The 19960-nt window shown below is 36.7% G+C and overlaps 3 protein-coding genes and 1 long non-coding RNA gene across 4 annotated transcripts; all 4 read right to left on the bottom strand.

Annotated features, from left to right (window-relative positions):
• Positions 1 to 28: 28 nt before the first annotated feature.
• On the bottom strand, positions 29 to 8075 carry LOC108955692 (disease resistance protein RUN1-like). Its single transcript, XM_039316435.1, has 5 exons — positions 8064 to 8075; positions 7926 to 7959; positions 7292 to 7443; positions 642 to 839; positions 29 to 539 (listed from the first exon to the last, which is right to left on the bottom strand). The coding sequence occupies exons 1-5, from the start codon at positions 8073 to 8075 to the stop codon at positions 159 to 161; spliced, it is 777 nt and encodes a 258-aa protein (XP_039172369.1). The 3' UTR covers positions 29 to 158.
• Positions 8076 to 8344: 269 nt separating this feature from the next.
• On the bottom strand, positions 8345 to 11339 carry LOC104429049. The gene is made up of 4 exons (XR_005551576.1): positions 10833 to 11339; positions 9753 to 9903; positions 9583 to 9647; positions 8345 to 9092 (listed from the first exon to the last, which is right to left on the bottom strand). It is a non-coding gene; the product is annotated as an uncharacterized LOC104429049 (long non-coding RNA).
• A 100-nt stretch (positions 11340 to 11439) lies between these two features.
• On the bottom strand, positions 11440 to 12464 carry LOC104432394 (disease resistance protein RPV1-like). The gene is made up of 2 exons (XM_039316431.1): positions 12402 to 12464; positions 11440 to 12162 (listed from the first exon to the last, which is right to left on the bottom strand). The coding sequence occupies exons 1-2, from the start codon at positions 12462 to 12464 to the stop codon at positions 11440 to 11442; spliced, it is 786 nt and encodes a 261-aa protein (XP_039172365.1).
• Positions 12465 to 15783: 3319 nt separating this feature from the next.
• LOC104434922 (disease resistance protein RPV1-like) lies at positions 15784 to 19954 on the bottom strand. Its single transcript, XM_039313602.1, has 2 exons — positions 16777 to 19954; positions 15784 to 16304 (listed from the first exon to the last, which is right to left on the bottom strand). The coding sequence occupies exons 1-2, from the start codon at positions 17343 to 17345 to the stop codon at positions 15890 to 15892; spliced, it is 984 nt and encodes a 327-aa protein (XP_039169536.1). The 5' UTR covers positions 17346 to 19954; the 3' UTR covers positions 15784 to 15889.
• Positions 19955 to 19960: the final 6 nt, after the last annotated feature.

Genomic DNA, 19960 nt, shown 5'->3' with positions numbered 1-19960 from the left:
GTGTTGCAGAGAGATTGAGAACCTCGAGGGAAGGCAAGTCACCAATTTCACTTGGAATTGCCCCTTTCAGACTACTGCACCAAATGAGACTTAGAAACTGCAGATTTTTCAACCCTCCAATAGCACTGGGAAGCTTTTCGATCGCAGTACCACGCAAGTTAAGGTCTTGCAAATTCTGTAAATCCCCAATTGAGCTGGGGATTTCTCTCAGTGACCCACACATCGAAGGCACTCAGTGTCTTCAATTTCCTCAAAGAACCAATAGACGAAGGAATTGTTGTAATACCAGAGTGATCTAAAAGAAGTTCTTCTAAATCTTTTAATCCACCCACCTCCTCTAGTAGCTCCTTGAGACCTGTACAGAAACGCAAGTCCAAGGAAACGAGGCTTGTGAGTTTGCCAATAGAAGGGTGGAGATCCTCCAATCCATCACAAGAGTTCAATAGGAGAATTTTCAACTGCGTGAAAGCTGAGAGTTCAGGAGTACATCTTAAATTATGACAACCTCGAAGGCAGAGAACTTTAAGCTGCTTTGACGCCTAATACAAAAGGAGAATAATCCGTCAAATGAGGAGTTGATTGGCTAAACAAAAAACAAACCTCAAGATCACAGAGAGGATGTATTCTTTTCCCAATCTTACCTTGAATGAATTCCATCCTTCCCAATTCTCTGTGAATTCTCCCCATAAGTCCAGCACCGATAATTTTGGCAAATGCAAGTTGATCGTCGAAAGAGACGCATCGTTTCCAGGATCGCTCCACTCAAGCCATCTCACTTCAGAAAACTTGGAATCTCCGCTAGAAGCTGCCCCCAAAAAGTCGTGGAACCAGGGGCGTCTCTGCAAGTTTTTTCACTTTTTAGTTTTTGCTTTTTTTAAATCTTGAATTTGCACGATTACCTTTTTATCCTTCCCCTATACATGTATGGATATGTAAACTCACATTTATTTCTTTTTTTTTTACGACCTTTTGAAAGTTAAACAAATGACGCAAAGATAAAGAAAAAAATAATTATTGCTTTAAAACAACTAAGGCAAATGCACCTCAATGTTTTATCTCTTGCTTCTTCTTCTTTTTCAAAATTTTGTAGCGCATGGATTTTCACTTTCATTTAAGAAGAAATACATAAAACTAGTTTACAACATACAAATGTTTACTTGTAAATTTTTAAATGACTTATGTATAATTTTTAAAAGAATTTGTTAAAGAGTGTCGACGGGCCACTTGTAAGTAGCTAAGGAAGCACCCTATTTTCATTTCATTAGTTAAATGTAATAATGTGGAAGAGAAAAAAAAAGGGGGGAATTTTTAATATATTCAGATATATAGAAAAGTTTACGTGGAGGGAAATTAAAAGAAATCAAATATGATATGCATTATGAAAATAGATATAGAAAATTAAAAGAAATATCCTTATCTCTAGAAGGTATCTAAATATCTTTAAAGTCATGAACTATTTGCGTGAAGTGTTTACTCATTTCTTTGACAATTGAAATGTTTTTTTTTTTTCCAGTAAAGTTTGTTTAAAAAGTGACGTGGCGACATTGGTTAGTAGTTTTGACCAGGATTGAAAAAAATAAGTCGCTTTCAGAATAACTAGAAAATGAACCGATTAACTAAAAAGTGCCGTGGTAACATTGTTTAATCATCATACGTTGGTTTCCATAAGAATAGCATCATTTCTTTTTCCATCTTATAAATCAAAAAACATACTGTTTAACTTTCCTGCTAAAACAGATCATTTAATTAGTTGCAGACGGTGAAAGAAATTTCCTTATGGCTTTATTTGACTTTTATAATAATACCTATATTTTCCCCCAAAAGTTTAATTGGTTAGAAATTCACTTTTATGGTTAGACACGTTTGTCGTTATATCTGCTTTAAATATTAACCAGTGAAATGCAATGGGTATAAATTCTCTTAAGTCTATTTGTCTGAAAAGTAGCTAAATTGTTGTAATCATATCCCACACTATCTTTAATAATTTTCGCTTGTATATCGATCTATACTATGTATTACATTAAAAAAAATCTACTGTATGGAAAGGGATTTCAAACCTCAAACTTTTATCAAAAGTTTCCACACAATTCGCATATATCTCACCAAAATGAACTAAAGAAATATGATATAACAAAATAGGCATAATCATATTTGAAATAGTCAAGACAATTGGAAATTAGTCCCACAAGCATTTCAATTTCCAAAGTTAAATCAAAATCTCTCAAATCGTACAATCATTTCATTTTTTTTTCGACACTATTTATCATCTTTCAGCATTTTTGTCCATTCAAAACAGAATTGACCTTTCTTTTTCATTGTTCCAAACACCTGTATGGTGTGGTTTTTTTGCTAATGCTAAGAAGTTATTGGATCAACAAAAGAGTGTGATATTAAATCATAGGAACGAACTATTTGAAATTATATCAAGAATATAAGGCTGCTTTGTTTGCCCAACATCCCTTGGTCAATTTCTAGGGTTAATTCCTTGCCGTTGATCAGCCATGAAACTGTAAAGCTTTTCAAATGGACAATATATAATAAAATGACATGAACATTGACAATTTAAGTTAAAGATAAAACATAGTTGAAAAATTTGCTTCATGCTGAAAATCATATATAATGAATACAAGGTTATGGATATAATAATAAGCATGACATTTCCTCTGATTAGTCAAGTTTTCTTTTTTTATCTTAAAAATAGTCAAGTTAGATCGACGAGAGTTCTTCAAGCTACGGCTGTCCGCTCCATCTCTATGCCGTGTGCGAGTCTTCTCTCGCCGCCATCCCCACGAATCCAGTCAACGACGCCAGCTGAAGGTGACCGAATTCCCCAGCTCGAAGACCAGCGGAGCCGCACGCCAGCGAAGCCCGTGAATTCGTATGCCTTCAGCCCATCAATTTCAGTCATTTAAAGCCCAACGAAAAGTGGCCCATCAGCTTGTAAGTTCCAGCTCAGCTTGCAAAATTCCAGCCCAAGTGATCAGCATCAGTTTGGCCCAAGTTCAAGCCCAGTCCAGTCCATGTGAGTTAATTGGCCAAGCCCAATTTTCAGCAAATCAATTGCAGCCCAGCCCATAGCTTGAAGCCCATCTTCGCAGCAGGCCCAATTCAATTTGGGTCCAGCCCAAAAGCAAGAACAAATCTCAATTTGGGCTGAGATTTGTTGGGCCAAGCCTAAGGCCCGGTCCAAGTCCGCCGGTGTCGTCGAAAGTCCGATTTCGGCCGCCGTCGCGTCGCCGTCGCGGTGATTCGGTCCCCGCTTTTGTCAAGTGAGTTTTACTCACTAAAGCTTTATTAGTTTGCTAATTATGTCTTAGGGTTGGTTAGATTTAATTACATGCACATAGGTGGTTAGATTAGGTTAGAACAATTAAATTAGTGACTTGAGGATGCATGTTAGGTGGTTAGACCTAGCTATTAGCAAGTAAAAATGTTTGGTTATTTATTGAATGTATCTCGGGATTTTTCCTGACCCGTTTCGGGCTCCAATAAGGCAATATAGGCCTAAATTGGATTTTTAATGTTTATTTATTTATTTTCGAAATTTATTTATTTAATTAATTATTTTTCCGGAAATTCAACCGGGATGGCCGGTGACCGGAATTTCGTGCCGATTGTCGTGGTGTAGACCGTTTATTTATTTGAGCTCTACGTTGTGTGGAATTGAATTTATTGTGGAATTTTAGGAATTGTACTAACTTGTTTGTGATTGAATATTTGATTGGTAATGGCCAAGCATGGATATATAGCGCCAGTACGTGATGGGCTACATAGTAGGGAGAATGGTGAGACCAATCAGGTACGATATTATTGGACATACGTGGTTCGGTGATGGGAAGTATCACTGGAAAACGGCGCCTTAAAGAACGCACGTAAATGACTTATAGACAAACGTGGTTCGGTGATTATGGGAATATCACTGGTGAAAACGGCGCCTTAAAGAACGCACGATGTTGTCTATAGCCGATGTCACCTTGGCGAAAACGGCGCCCTTGAAAGGACACGTGGTTCGGTGATCAAGGTTATCACTTTGGTGAAAACGGCGCCTTAAAGAACGCATGGTGTCGGTGATCGGTATGTCATTGGCGAAAACGACGCCCGAGAAACACATGTGATTTGGTGAATGAGTACACCACTGGGAATTCGTGGTATGAGTGGGAATGACCTAGAAAGGGTGCAGTGACATGTAATCGACTTAGTCGATTGATCAATCTTGATCGGATGTCGTGAATTGTTTGAATATCTGTGTTTAACCTTGAATTGCAGGTTTGGAGCTGAGGCTAAGGTAAGTCCTCTGACTCGTGTTGTGCTTAGGCAACCGTATGGCATATTAGTTTACTAATCGAGTCGTAGGGGGTAGGACTCGCTGAGACGTGGTCTCATTGGTTATTGAATAACCATTTCAGGACCCTGAGGAGAATCTAAGGAAGAGGAACTTGAAGAGGAGAAAGACTTTTGAGGAAGAAGATGATCCAGAGAGGGATCTTGAATATAACCCGGATGTGGATTGAGATCCCATCCCTTTTGTGAACCCTGTCTTGGTATAGATAGGTGTGAGACTTTTATGCTGTAATAGTATTGTAAATATACTATGAGTGGTGCTGTTAATGAAAGTGTGGTTGTGAATTTCAATATGAAAAATATGGCCTGCTTTCCTATCCCATTGTTTTATTGTCTGGGGATTTATAACTGCTTCCGCATGTGCTTAATAAAAAGAAAATTCGGCAATACATAGTCCTGGGATATCGCATTCTAAAATCGACCAAGTAGAAGGATGTACGCGCGTCCGAGGATCGGGGCGTGACATTAATTAAGCGATTCGGGCCTAAGTGGTATTTTTAGGAATTAAATATTAATTTTCGAAATTAATTATTTAATTATTTATTTTCCGGAAATTCAGCCAGGATGGCCAAAGTGACCGGGATTTTATGCTGATGATCGTGGCGCAGTCCGTTTATTTAATTGAGCTTTATATTGTGCTAAATTGAATTTATTGTATTTATTTATTTAATTTTCGAAATTAATTATTTAATTATTTATTTTCCGGAAATTCAACTGGGATGGCCAGTGACCGAAATTTCATGATGATTGTCGTGGAGCAGTCTGTTTATTTATTTGAGCTTTAATTCGTGTCGAATTGATTTAATGGTGCATTTTTAAGTATGTTATTAAATAATGCAATTTTGGCCTTGTGATTGAGAATTGGTCGGATATTGGTTGTTAGTATCGAAAGTGAGTTGGTAAATCACCTTAAGGATGCACGTGGCCCAGTGAATTGGAATATTACTCGGGAAAGACACGTGACTCGGTGATTAAATATGTCATCTTGGCGAAAAGGTAGCCTTAGAGAATGCACGTGGCTCGGAGACTCGGTATGTCTTCCTAGAGAATGCACGTGGCTCGGTGACATAGTATGGCATTGTAAAAAGGTCGGGTGGGACCGTAAAGCCACTAGTTCTTGAGAGGTTCGGGTGGGACCGTAAGGCCACTAGTTCTCGAGAGGGTCGGGTGAGACCGTAAGGCCACTAGTTCTCGAGAGGGTCGGGTGGGACCGTAAAGCCACTAGTTCTCGAGAGGGTCAGGTGGGACCGTAAAGCCACTAGTTCTCAAGAGGGTCGGGTGGGACCGTAAAGCCACTAATTCTTGAGAGGGTCGGGTGGGACCGTAAAGCCACTAAATCTAAGGAATTGCTTGGTGTTGGATGAATGACCTAGAAATGATTCGACTAGGTCGATTTATCGATGATTCGATCTGAGTGTGTCTTGATGTGATTCATTGCCTTGGTTTGATGTGTTGAATTGAATGATTGAAGGGAGATGATCGTGATTGGTCTTCGATGTGAAATCGACTAAGTCGATTAGATCGATGCTTCGATCCGTGATGTGATTGCTTGTGTGCCTATTTGATCCGTACTAATATGCAGGTGGAATCGAGGCTAAGGTAAGTCTTCTAATTCATGTTGTGCATAGGCAGCCCTAAGGTGTATTAGTTTACTAATCGGGTCTTAGGAGGTAGAACTTGCTGAGACGTGATCTCAGTGGTTATTGAATAACCATTTCAGGACCTAGATGAGGAGCCTAAGGAGCATGAATCTGATGAGGAGATCCCTGTTGAGGAACCCAAAGAGGAGTACGTGGAGGAGGACCCCGAGTATGACATCGAGTACGACCCGGATGAGGACCGAAATCCTATCCTATCTTGTCAGACCTTGTTTGCATGTAAAAAGATGTAGTTGTGAATTTTCAGTAAGAGAAATGTATGGCATGCTTTTCTATCCCATTGTTTAATTGTCTGGGGAATTATAACTGCTTCCGCATGTGCATATATAAATGAAAGGGTCGGCGATACATAGTCCTGGGATATCGCATTTTTAAATCGACCAAAAGTAAGGGATGTGTGCGTGCCTGAGGGTCGGGGCGTGACAGTTAGTCTAGCGAATTCTAGCGCAAAAGAGGCAGTGCCCAAAAAATATAAATAATATAAAACAACTTATAGCAGATAGAGATGTTTGTTATAAGGAAATCCACTCTTTATTATACGCCTAACCTAATCCATGAAATAAGCAAGGTCAATGGGATAAAACCCTAAAAAATGGTAAGATTTGCCTGTATATATTTTTAAGGGATTTTTGCTATCTATTAAGGGGAGATAACAATGAAAAGAGATAGATATAAATAACTAGTTGAGGGACCGGTATCTTCAAAATCAAAACAGAGAAAAAAATATATCAAACATCCGATTTCTAAATCACAAGAGCACCACAATACATTTGGCCATACTAGAAAGCAAACATATGTGATAAGTGTGAAATTTTTTTCCAATCTTATTGCTTTGAATTATTTATCGGTTATTATACTATCTCCTTCTTTTTTCTTAACCAAGAAATCTTCATTTATTTGATCTATGATGTTTATACTTCGTCTTCATTCATAATTATAGTCCTTCTGATTATCAATATTTTCAACACAATTGCATGCTTTAAGTAAATGAGATTTATAGTCTAAAATTGTAGTTAAAGGATTTTGAATTGATTGCCAAACAAATTTTTACATATGTAATTTACATCGATGAAATTGAATCAATGGTATAACTTTTTCATCCTTGAGATACTTATGATTTATTTAGTGTCACAATTAATCTACGATGTACATAAATGGCTGTTTAAATAATTTTTTTTCCTAGAAAGTAAAAGCATCTTTTCATGCTCAATGAAATATTAGAATAGATCGGATTAAATATATTAAATAAGAGGGAGAGAAAAAAAGAAAAAAAAAAGAGTGCCATATTTTACCTCTAGATCTCTTACTACTCTTGGGACTCCCTCATAGTTGTAGTCCCATGGTCCTCTACATTTCTCAAGCAGTTGTCCTTGGCAAAAAATGCTCCTTCCAAGATCTCTCAGTTGATCATGCACCGTAAATTCACCATTGTCACGCCTCGACCCTCAGGTCTCTTGGTCGATTTTATAATGCGATATCCCATGACTATGTATCGCCGACCCTTTCATTTATTAAGCACATGCGGAAGCAATTAAAATCCCCAGACAATAAAACGATGGGATAGAAAAGCAGGGCCATATTTTTCATATTGAAACTTATAACCAAACTTTTATACAAAACACAAACCAGAATACTTCACAACTTTTTACTCTATTTCTATTCATATCAAAAAGGAGATCTCAAAATAAGATAAACTCTCAGCCATCCGGGCCGTACTCAAGGCCCTTCTCGGGATTATCTTTTTCTCCCAAAAATCTTTCTCCTTAAGTTTCATCGCAGAGTACTCCTTCTCAGATTCCTCCTTAGCTCCTCAACGGGGTCCTGAAATGATTTCCCCAAACCGGGATGAGACTACGTCTCAGCGAGTTCTACCCCATTAAGGCCAGATTAGTATACTATTATACTACAGGCTGCCTAAACACGCACAGGGCTGAAGACTTACATTGGCCTCAGATCCCACCTGCAAGTCAGTACAATTCACAATAGGCACCCAAACAATCATATCACCGATCGAAGCATCGATCAAATCGACCAAGTCGATTATATTCCAACAAGACCACTCACGATCATTTCCATTTAGTCAATCAATTCATAACATCAAATCAAAGCAATGATCAATCGACCTAGTCGATTACATGTCAGACGGACCATTCTAGGTCATTGATTCCACACCAATGCTCTCGGTCGTCAACTTCGCCCAGAACAAATCCATAGAGAGAGAGAGAGAGAGAGAGAGAGAGAGAGAGAGAGAGAGACCTAGTTTTAGAGGTGGAAACGCTAAAAACAACCGTGGAGGTGCGACTCCGAGCGACATGAGTTCCATGCATCCACCTAAGAGAATCTCGAAGGAGAAAGTAATGCTGCTCTTCAAGAACGAACTAGTCTCTCTACTTGATTTTAGGTATGAAAATGTACATGGCTGTGTCTCTTCTGCTTTTAGATTCATGCTTAAACAAATCAAGTTTGAGATTACACGCCAAAGTGATTGCAAAAATGCCTACATATGAATATTCCAACATAACTGGACCAAAGAGATGATTTTACACTAATGAATGCCATTCTTTTGTGTTCAAAATTATTCCAAATGGGAAACTCCTGTCTTCTTGGAAAGCTGTTCATTGAAACTCTTGGCTGCAATTTACAGATTATTTGCTGATCTCTTGGCATTTGCTTTTTCCACAAAAAAAGTCCCTCCCAGTCACAAAACTGTAGCTTAAAGTGGACATCTAAATGGTAATCTTGTCAGCAACTCTCATTTTAAGCTTGACTCCACATATAGAACCGTCTACACATGCGGTCTTCCTCCAAGTGATTTATGATGCAGCCGTTGCTACCTCCAAGCGATTGTGATGCAGCCTTTGCTAAAGAGTAGCACAATTTCAAAGCTTGCGAAGGACTAATACACCACATGAGAAGAGGTCGCCTTATATCAAGAATCCTTTGAAGAGTAATAACAACACAGAGCCAATGACAAACGCCAATAGCAAAAAACTCCAAAATGTCTTTCTATACTGACATAGCTCATTCTTGCCCGTATCTCCAACCCATGGTGTCTGGGGACTTTCTCCAAGTTTCATCAAATGCAGCTTTAGTCTGCACAAGGAAGATAGCACTAACTAATTATCAATAAATCCAAGATCGTAGCATCAGAATTTACCCCATGAGAGATAAGGTACAAATGTGTAAACATCAATACCAATCAGAGTTGGACCACAATGAATAGAGACTTTATTAGATGGCCGATGAAAAAGAAACCAACAAGCATAAAAGAAGTAAGCAATTAGCAACACTTTCCCTATTTGTGTTTAGGAACAGAATTGAAATTAATAAAATTATGCTGAAAGGATTAGTGCCTAAACTACAGAACAGAAAAATTTATTTGCTACTGGGTTATATTGCAAGATCCAATTAGCAATATCAGAACTACATGATTAGTTTGTGAGGAGGTTAATTTCAACTTTACAGATCCAATGCTGCATACATGAAAACTGATCTTATCAAATCAGAAACCTATATGACAACATTCAAAGGATATCATCACACAAATAAACTGATAAAAATGGAGGAGCCTAGCAGTGCATACCTCCCTCTACAAAGCCTTATCAATTCGGGAGTGATACCATTAGAATGTAACCGCATCGGACAACTCTACATTAGGGTAACATACAAAAAATCAGCATCTTAGTATTTGACTAAAGGAGAGCTAGAACCTGATGAGCATACAAAAAGCATATTTAATTGAAAAAAAAATACATTTACAATCATTCAGGGATGTGGCGTTGAGATCAGATCAAGTGTTTGAATATTCAGAAGCATCAAAACTTCCTTGTAACACTCCAGTCAGCCCCAGAGCATCTTCAAGGTTGGCACGCAAGATGGTCCTCAGTTGTCGCAGTAGCTTCCTCTGCAAAGTCCCTTTTCTTTATTTTGATCAGCCTCGGTATGGAATTTGAAGTTCCTCGGCCACGAGTTAGCCATGCCCAAATCAGTCATGCCATAAAGCAATTCCATGACAACAATAGGATCAAACGGGATGCAAACTAATTAGCAGATTCTTGAGCTCCTCATCCCAGCTTGTTTCACGAGACGGGCAAAAATTGTCCAATAATGCAAAAGGTCATCGATGCAATTAATTGAATTGAAGTCCCAAAGTAAGCCTAGATTATCGCATAGACCAACCAAACATGTCATAGAAGCAACACCAGTTTACCTTGCTTGATAATCCTTCAAAACAACAGTTCGGCTACTAATAATGTTAAGGTGGTCTACATTCATATATGACAGACTAGCCAAAACTACTTTTTTTTTGTCACCAAACAGAAACACTTGAACCTTGAATTTTATTTTAGCTCAGTTCATCATATTCCGAGAAGTTATGCTCTTCTTTGAAGGTTAATGAGGGACATCAGGGGAACAGTAAGAAACTTGACAGGGGTTTCATGCATTATGGAAAATTTAAAGGCATTTGTCCCAAACACGATATCTACCATTAGTCAAATTTGACATATAAAAGAACTTACATAGTAACTCAAAATGGTTTTTCAAAGAAAATATGAACATTGGACATTGGGAAATTCTAGGCGTAGTATACAATAATGAGTAGCAGAAGTTCATCAGCCTCTATGCCTTCTATTGACATTAGGGTCTGCATTTTGATCTTGGCTAAAGCATCATGTCAGCTTCTACAACCAACTGCCCCACTCCTTCAATTATGTAAGACTAGCAATTTAGGATAGTACAGAACCCTGTCATAGAAAACCTCCTTGTCAAAAAAAGTGATCAAAAGTAGGTCATGAATCTCAGACAAAAAATGATTGTTCACCACTTATTTACCTCTATTCAGGAAACATCACTCCATGAATCAAAAGACAGCTCTTGTTCATAATTTCTAAAGATGCGAGTTCCAGATAAGTTCGGTGTTGCTTCCAAGGAGTCACAACCAGAAATATCCAAATCAACTAAATTCAACTTTTCAAGTCCCTGAAGCCGTGTAAGTTTCTTGCAGTCTCGAACTCTTAGAGATCGTAACTTCACACATCCTATCAAATCTGGCAAAGTCTCCATTGATTTGCATCCTGTAAAATCCAACTCTTCTAAGGACTTCGCACCATCAAGACCTTGAATTTCAATTAGATTGCCGCACCTAGAAGCCTTGAATTTCTTCAAACACTTGCAAAAATATAAAAATATGACTTCCAAGGACTCCAAATTATCACAGCCCTTAATTTCAACTAGGCTGTCGCAATGCTCAATGCGTAATTGTTTCAGATGAATAAATCCTGAAAGGCCCAATGTTTTAATGGAACCGCACTTTTTATTGAAAGCTCTTCCAAGTGCATGAGTCCGGCGGCGAAAGTGATATCGGCTTATCCCACTCCTCAAAACGAGTTTCAATGTTATTGAGGAAAGCTCGCGGATGTCTTCAAGTAAATGGCGTACCTCAAGATCGAGTTTTTAGATGGATGAAGCAAAGGAGCTGTGGCAGTCCAAGACTCTGACAAGTAACCGATAGACATGTTAAGCCCGAAGGAAGCTCTGGCAGCGATCGGAGCTCCTTACAGCCCCATAGGTTAAGGCTTTGGAGAGAAGAAAGATTCCGGACGCTTTCTGGCAGGTCAGATATCCTTGTCCACTCAAGATCGAGACTCTCGAGGGAAGGCAAGTCACCGATTTCACTTGGAATTGCCCCTTTCAGACTTCTGCAATAGCTGAGATTTAGAATCTGCAGATTTTTCAACCCTCCAATAGCACTGGGAAGCTTTTCGATCGCAGTATATTGCAAGTTAAGGTATTGCAAATTCTGTAAATCCCCAATTGAGTTGGGGATTTCTCTCAGTGACTTACACATGAAGGCATGTAGTGTCTTCAATTTCCTCAAAGAACCAATAGACGAAGGAATTGCTGTAATACCAGAGTCATCTAAAAGAAGTACTTTTAAATCTTTTAATCCACCCACCTCCTCTGGTAGCTCCTTGAGACCTCTACAGTAACGCAAGTCCAAGGTAACGAGGCTTGTGAGTTCGCCAATAGAAGGGTGGAGATGCTCCAATCCATAACAATCGCTCAATAGGAGAATTTTCAACTGCGTGAAAGCTGAGAGTTCAGGAGTACATCTTAAATTATAACAATCTTGAACGCCAAGAACTTTAAGCTGCTTTGACGCCTAATACAAAAGGAGAATAATCCGTCAAATGAGGAGTTGATTGGCTAAACAAAAAACAAACCTCAAGATCGCAGAGAGGATGTATTCTTTTCCCAATCTTACCCTGAATGAATTCCATCCTTCCCAATTCTTTGTGATTCCTCCCCCACATAAGTCCAGCACCGATAATTTTGGCAAATGCAAGTTGATCGTCGAAAGAGACGCATCGTTTCTGGATCGCCCCACTCAAGCCATCTCACTTGAGGAAGAAAACTTGGAATCCCGCTAGAAGCTGCCCCAAAAAGTCGTGGAACCAGGGGCATCTCTGCAAGTTTTTTCACTTTTTAGTTTTTGCTTTTTTTAAATCTTGAATTTTGCACGATTACCTCTTTATCCTTCCCCTATACATGTATGGATATGTAAACTCACATTTATTTCTTTTCTTTTTTTACGACCTTTTGAAAGTTAAACAAATGACGCAAAGATAAAGGAAAAAATAATTATTGCTTTAAAACAACTGAGGCAAATGCACCTCAATGTTTTATCTCTTGCTTCTTCTTCTTTTTCAAAATTTTGTAGCTCATGGATTTTCACTTTCATTTAAGAAGAAATACATAAAACTAGTTTACAACGTACAAATGTTTACTTGTAAATTTTCAAATGACATAATTTTTAAAAGAATTTGTTAAAGAGTGTCGATATTTTTGTAAGTAGCTAAGGAAGCACCCTATTTTCATTTCATTAGTTAAATGTAATAATGTGGAAGAGAAAAAAAAAGGGGGAATTTTAATATATTCAGATATATAGAAAAGTTTACGTGGAAGGAAATTAAAAGAAATCAAATATGATATGCATTATGAAAATAGATATAGAAAATTAAAAGAAATATCCTTATCTCTAGAAGGCATCTAAATATCTTTAACGTCATTAACTATTTGCGTGGAGTGTTTACTCATTTTTTTGACAATCGAAACATTTTTTTTTTTGGGTAAAGTCTGTTTAAAAAGTGACGTGGCAACATTGGTTAGTAGTTTTGACCAGGATTGAAAAAAATAAGTCGCTTTCAGAATAACTAGAAAATGAACCGATTAACTAAAAAGTGCCGTGGTAACATTGTTTAATCATCATACATTGGTTTCCATAAGAATAGCATCGTTTCTTTATTCATCTTATAAATCAAAAAACATACTGTTTAACTTTCCTGCTAAAACAGATCATTTAATTAGTTGCAAACAGTGAAAGAAATTTCCTTATGGCTTTATTTGACCTTTACAATAATACCTATATTTTCCCCCAAAAGTTTAATTGGTTAGAAATTCACTTTTATGGTTAGACACATTTGTCGTTATATCTGCTTTAAATATTAACCAGTGAAATGCAATGGGTATAAATTCTCTTAAGTCTATTCATCTGAAAAGTCGCTAAATTGTTGTAATCATATCCCATACTATCTTTAATAATTTTCACTTGTACATCGATCTATACTATGTATTACATTAAAAAAATCTACTGTATGAAAAGGAGATTTCAAACCGCAAACTTTCGTCAAAAGTTTCCACACAATTTGCATATATTTCACCAAAATTAACTAAAGAAATAGGATATAACAAAATAGGCATAATCATACTTGAAATAGTCAAGACAATTGGAAATTAGTCCCACAAGCATTTCAATTTCCAAAGTTAAATCAAAATCTCGAATCGTACAATCATTTCATTTTTTCGACACTATTTATCATCTTTCAGCATTTTTGTCCATTCAAAACAGAATTGACCTTTCTTTTTCATTGTTCCAAACACCTGTATGGTGTGGTTTTTTGCTAATGCTAAGAAGTTATTAGATCAACAAAAGAGTGTGATATTAAATCATAGGAACGAACTATTTGAAATTATATCAAGAATATAAGGCTGCTTTGTTTGCCCAACATCCCTTGGTCAATTTCTAGGGTTAATTCCTTGCCGTTGATCAGCCATGAAACCGTAAAGCTTTTCAAATGGACAATATATAATAAAATGACATGAACATTGACAATTTAAGTTAAAAGATAAAACATAGTTGAAAAAAATTTGCTTCATGCTGAAAATCATATACAATGAATACAAGGTTATGGATATAATAATAAGCATGACATTTCCTCCGATTAGTCAAGTTTTCTTCTTTTTTTTATCTTAAAAATAGTCGAGTTAGTCTAGCGAATTCTGGCGCAAAAGAGGCAGTGGCCAAAAAATATAAATAATATAAAACAACTTATAGCAGATAGAGATGTTTGTTATAAGGAAATCCACTCTTTATTATACGCCTAACCTAATCCATGAAATAAGCAAGGTCAATGGGATAAAACCCTAAAAAACGGTAAGATTTGCCTGTATATATTTTTAAGGGATTTTTGCTATCTATTAAGAGGAGATAACAATGAAAAGAGATAGATATAAATAACTAGTTGAGGGACCGGTCTCTTCAAAATCAAAACAGAGAAAAAAATATATCAAACATCCGCTTTCTAAATCACAAGAGCACCACAATACATTTGGCCGTACTAGAAAGCAAACATATGTGATAAGTGTGAAATTTTTTTCCAATCTTATTGCTTTGAATTATTTATCGGTTATTATACTATCTCCTTTTTTTCTTAACTAGGAAATCTTCATTTATTTGATCTATGATGTTTATACTTCGTCTTCATTCATAATTATAGTCCTTCTGATTATCAATATTTTCAAGACAATTGCATGCTTTAAGTAAATGAGATTTATAGTCTAAAATTGTAGTTAAAGGATTTTGAATTGATTGCCAAACAAATTTTTACATATGTAATTTACATCGATGAAATTGAATCAATGATATAACTTTTTCATCCTTGAGATACTTATGATTTATTTAGTGTCACAATTAATCTATGATGTACATAAATGGATGTTTAAATAGATTTTTTTTCCTAGAAAGTAAGAGCATCTTTTCATGCTCAATGAAATATAAGAATAGATCAGATTAAATATATTAAATAAGAGGAAGAGGATAAAAAAAAAAAAAAGTGCCATATTTTACCTCTGAATATCTTACTACTTTTCGGACTCCCTCATAGTTGTTGTCCCATGGTCCACTACATTTCTCGAGCGGTTGTCCTTGGCAAAAAATGCTCCTTCCAAGATCTCTAAGTTGATCATGCACCATAAATTCACCATTACCTCCAATTTTAATTAAGCACCTCAACTTCAACTCTTCAATTCCTTGATTTGGATAAAACCCACAATCCTCCCACATGCACATGGCGAATTGTGCAACTTCGCCACCATCATGTATGCCAATAAAGAAACAAACAATATCGAGAAAAATCTGCTTATGTCCTTCTTCTAATGCATCATAACTTATTCGCAATGTATCTTGGACGTCTCTATATGGTTGGTTTTTTAACTTCTTTTGCACATCTTCCCATACTCCTCGATTCGTTTTTTTATACAAGTATGAACCTACAACCTTAACCGCCAAGGGAAGCCTTCCCATGGTAGCTACGATATCACTAGATATGCGCTCAAAGTCCCTCGGAGAATAGTCCATACGAAATGAATGTCTATTAAACAAAAGCATAGCTTGCACCATATCCAACTCATTCAGTTCATACTTAAAGTCTACATCAAATTCAGATTGATCAAGAATGGCTTTATTTCTGGTAGTAACAATGATCAGACTTCCTGCCATAAACCAATCACGTTCCCTAGCCAACGCATCTAGTTGATTCTTCTCATCTATATCATCTAGAAGAATGAGAACATTTTTTCCTCTGAATCGATTTGATTATATTAATTCCCTCATCAATTCTAGACACTTCATTCTTGTCTTTTAGTATATCCGATATCAATTGACGTTGTAGATACATAATATTGTGGCGCTTGGCAGTTTCTCGAACATCTGGAAGGAAGCTAACATGCCCAAATTTATTCAAGAGTCTATTGTAGATGCACTTGGCAAGAGTTGTCTTGCCTATCCCGCCCATGCCATAAATTCCAATCATTCGAGCACTCATGGAAGGATTGTCAATCCAAGTCATAATTTCCTTCATATGACCATCAAGTCCAACTAGCTGCTTAGGCACATCCAGTAGAAAATCTTCCCGTAATATGCTTCTAACAATTTCGACCACACATTCCATCAATTTTCCCTCGTGCCTGTCAAACAACAAAGACAATGAGAGGTCATGAACCTAGACATAGTCTATGCGAAGCATTTGATCCTTATCAACTAAGCCAACCCTTTTTGGCTATAGGAGGTTGATTTTATCTAGTGATGATCAAGGTTTGGAAGACCGAGCATTGGAGTCATTTGGAGGCCTATTGGTAAGTGATCGATACTGCTGGTTGGAGGTATTGTCGTTTCTTTGTCTTTTTTGCTCTGTATCGAAGGAAAAATGTAAATTCTCGGGCACTATCAGATGCTTTGGTTTTAGTTGTCGTTGGTTTAGTTTTCAAGGACATCTTTGGGAGTACTGGTGTTTGTTGTCTTCGAAGCATTATGGTTGTTTATTTTGGGACATCTAGGGGATCTTTTCTGAGGTTGCAGTGAGAGTAATTCATCTGCATTTCACCGGATCTGCATGAAGAAAAAACTTACTTAACAAAAAAGAAAAGTTCAGTAAATTACCCGTTAGCAAATTTCTCAGATTCCCATCCATTTAAGTAACCGACTTCATTAAGTGCTCGTTGCACTTCTTGGATATCCTTCTCATCAAAATGCTTCCGACTCGATTCGAAGGCATTTTTAAAATTTCCTTCTAGATGCCGCACATCCGATGGGGCAACTTTGTAAAATATAGGCAACACTATGCGCGACATGCTCTTCTTGCATTCCATGATACGAACGAGCTCGCGGAGGCACCATTTGCTCGAAGCATAATTTTCAGAGATGATAGGGATTGAAATCTTAGACTGTGCAATGGCATCAAGAATCTTTGAACCAAAATTCTCACCAATTGAGATGCTATTCTCATCCCTAAACACGGAAAACGGTACAGTCCCTGCCTTAAGCAAACTATGATAGAGGTGATCAGTGAATGTCTTGCGAGTATCCGAGCCACTAAAGCTCAAGAACACGCCATATTGACTGCTACCTACACCAGTAGCTTCTAGAGAGATCGATGAAGAAGTGGATGCTCCATCAGTGCTCTCTTCCTCTGCTCTCTTTCTCTTTCTCTGACTCTGCTCTTTGTCCATGGCAATCTAAGAGGGAAAAGTTCAAATGAGAACAATGAAAGATGCTTTTAGAATGCTTTTCTGCAAATGCTCGTTGGCTTATGTTCTTAATTCCTTATGTGAATGTTGCTTCTCTATTCGTTTCCGGTCAGTTGCTTCACTTCTTTTATGTTTTGGTTCAAATTCAGTGATTTCATATTTTAATTTTATTTAAAACTGTCATTCTTAACGAAGTTGGAAATGCGAGGTAGAGATGAACAAATGGTCGTTGTCATTTCTCTCTTATTTTTCTCATGCTGGCCCCACATGCCAATAATTTTATCAAAGTTTTATGATATGATTTTACCAAACTATTCACTTCAAACTTTCAAATTTAAATTATTGAATGATATATTGTCTGCAAAATTGAGCTATGATTTGTTAAATGACACCAAATGAGCATATCGCATTAGTATTTACTAAGGATATATGAAATACTTGTACACTGTCCTTAAGTTCTCTTCTGGGTCATTTTTTATTACAATTTTGTTAGCATATCATTCTGCTCTTGAAAAGTCAGTAAACCAATGAAAAAATAAGTATGCGAAATATTCAAAAACTAAAAGATAATTTAGGAAAAAAATAGAAAAGAAGGGAATTAAGTGTTTGGGCTTACTTTTAGAAGGAAGCAACGATATTTAGTCCAATAGGGTTTTGAATTATGAATTGATTACACATAGAAACCTTCATGAATACGAATTAAAAGTGAAAAAGGGAATGAATTGTTATCAATTTTCCTCTTTCTCTGACTCTGCCCTTTGTGCAAGGGAATCTGAGGGCAACAGTTGGAAAGAAAGATGCTTTTTTGCTGCATAAAAGGATGGATGAACTAATCTCTATGAACAAGTACGAACATGAATATGTTACCACACAAGAAAAAACGAACATGAAATCTTTAATTAATTGGTAATTGATCGATTAGGAGCAGCTGCATATGCTTTTAGTCCTTGCCTTATCTTCTTTTGGACCTCACCCTATTCAAGTCAAGCTTGTTGGCTTAATCCACTCACGAGTAGCATGTACCATAATTTTTCAATTGGGCTATTAAGAACTAGAATCTGTGCACAAGTATATTGCATCCAAATAAAAATATAAGCATAGGTTCATTTTTTATTTGGTTATTGAAAATCAGAATTTGATAATTCATTTAAAAGGTAATAAGTGAGTTGAAACAGAATTAGAAATGCATGAAAGACGTCAAGAAAGGACCGAGCTAGTAATTATGGATGTGATTTTATATTTCAATTTTGTTTAAAATTGTCATTCTTACTAAGTTGGAAATTTGAGGTTGAGATAAACAAATGCTCGTGGTTATTTATCTTTCATCTATTCCGTGCCGAGACCACTTGATTGATATCTTGTCTTTGAAATAGAGCTATAAATTGTTAGATGGCACCAAACGGAAGAGTGGATGCTTCCTCAGTGCTCTATTTTTATGCACTCTTTTCTTTCTCCATGTTAATCTGAACGATTAGAAAGTAGGTACTGATTCCATGGAAGAAGGAGAAGAAGATAAGAAAGGAAGTAAAAGGAAGCTGCTGCTGAGGAAAATTCAGAGACGACCAAGGTTTGAAACAATGGCGTTTAGTGCTTTTCCCCATTTTTGTTGGAGGGCTGACCTTGAGAATATCACTGCAAAGATTTTTTTTTATAATCCAATTAAATAGAAGTAGAATAGGATTATCGGCTGAATTTGTGCTCAGTCAGGTTAAATTGATTAATCACATTTTCAAGAACAAATTTGTCGTTTGTATCACAAAAGGTGTAAGAAACGAGTGATTTAAAGCTAGGCGAATCTCCTAATATGCGTGTATTAGCTCGCCTCATTTGATTGTTTTCATGTGTCAGAATGAACTACGTTTGTTTTTTTTTCTTTTTTTTTTATTATAACTATTGGATATCATGTAAAAGATCTTAAGAAGTATCATATTATGGATTTTGGTATCTTTTTCACTGTGATGATTGAAATTATCATGAGTTGAGAGCAGGTAAAAAGTAGCAATATAGTTGAAATGCTCAAACTTTCACTGTACTTTTTTATTCCTCATTTTTTTTTTTTTCAAATAAAGACCCGGTCAAGTTTTAAAGCTTTGAAAAGAGAAAATGAGCTTTTCTTTCTTTTTCTTTTTCTTGCTAAAGAAGGGAGAAAATGAGTTAGAGGTGAAAGGGAATACACTTTCTAGGATTAATGGTCCAACAATTCAAGGAAAACAGAATATTACTCATTTGGAATGTTCTATAGGGAGGTAAAATTGTCCCATGAAGTCTCCTTAAGATAAGACTTACTCTTAGGATCATCGATTTCAGGATGAGTAGGTTCTAAACTAAGTATTAGGAATTTATTCAATAATAATCGGTTCTCCGTTTTTGTATCTAAGAACCAAACTAGCTGACCCTGAACCAGCCTACTTTTATTTTTCTGATTTATTTTTCTATAAATTGACCTAGGACCTTCAAACATAGAGGAACCTCACAACACACAAAAAAATGATCTCTGGATCAAAGCACAATATGGATATTTTGCGCACAATAGAATCTTGGCGCACTTGCAGACCTACTCATTCTAGTTCAACAGAAGATTAATAGTGAATGGCAAT

This window comes from Eucalyptus grandis, chromosome 1, assembly GCF_016545825.1.
Source record: "Eucalyptus grandis isolate ANBG69807.140 chromosome 1, ASM1654582v1, whole genome shotgun sequence".
Lineage (NCBI taxonomy): Eukaryota > Viridiplantae > Streptophyta > Magnoliopsida > Myrtales > Myrtaceae > Eucalyptus > Eucalyptus grandis.
The sequence above is the reverse complement of the archived record's forward strand: the minus strand, read 5'-3'. Positions and strand labels throughout refer to the sequence as shown.

What these genes read in the sequence shown, in the direction of transcription:
- LOC108955692 (XM_039316435.1), bottom strand. An exon ending in GAGTAGTAAGAGATCTAGAG is followed by an intron (nt 840 to 7,291) that starts GTAAAATATGGC and finishes AAAAACTTGCAG; the next exon opens with AGACGCCCCTGGTTCCACGA. An exon ending in AAGGATGGAATTCATTCAAG is followed by an intron (nt 540 to 641) that starts GTAAGATTGGGA and finishes CTTTTGTATTAG; the next exon opens with GCGTCAAAGCAGCTTAAAGT.
- LOC104432394 (XM_039316431.1), bottom strand. Translation starts at nt 12,464, where the DNA reads ATGCCCCTGGTTCCACGACTTTTTGGGGCAGCTTCTAGCGGGATTCCA. An exon ending in TTCCAAGTTTTCTTCCTCAA is followed by an intron (nt 12,163 to 12,401) that starts GTGAGATGGCTT and finishes CTTTTGTATTAG; the next exon opens with GCGTCAAAGCAGCTTAAAGT.
- LOC104434922 (XM_039313602.1), bottom strand. Translation starts at nt 17,345, where the DNA reads ATGGACAAAGAGCAGAGTCAGAGAAAGAGAAAGAGAGCAGAGGAAGAG. An exon ending in TCTGAGAAATTTGCTAACGG is followed by an intron (nt 16,305 to 16,776) that starts GTAATTTACTGA and finishes GTTGTTTGACAG; the next exon opens with GCACGAGGGAAAATTGATGG.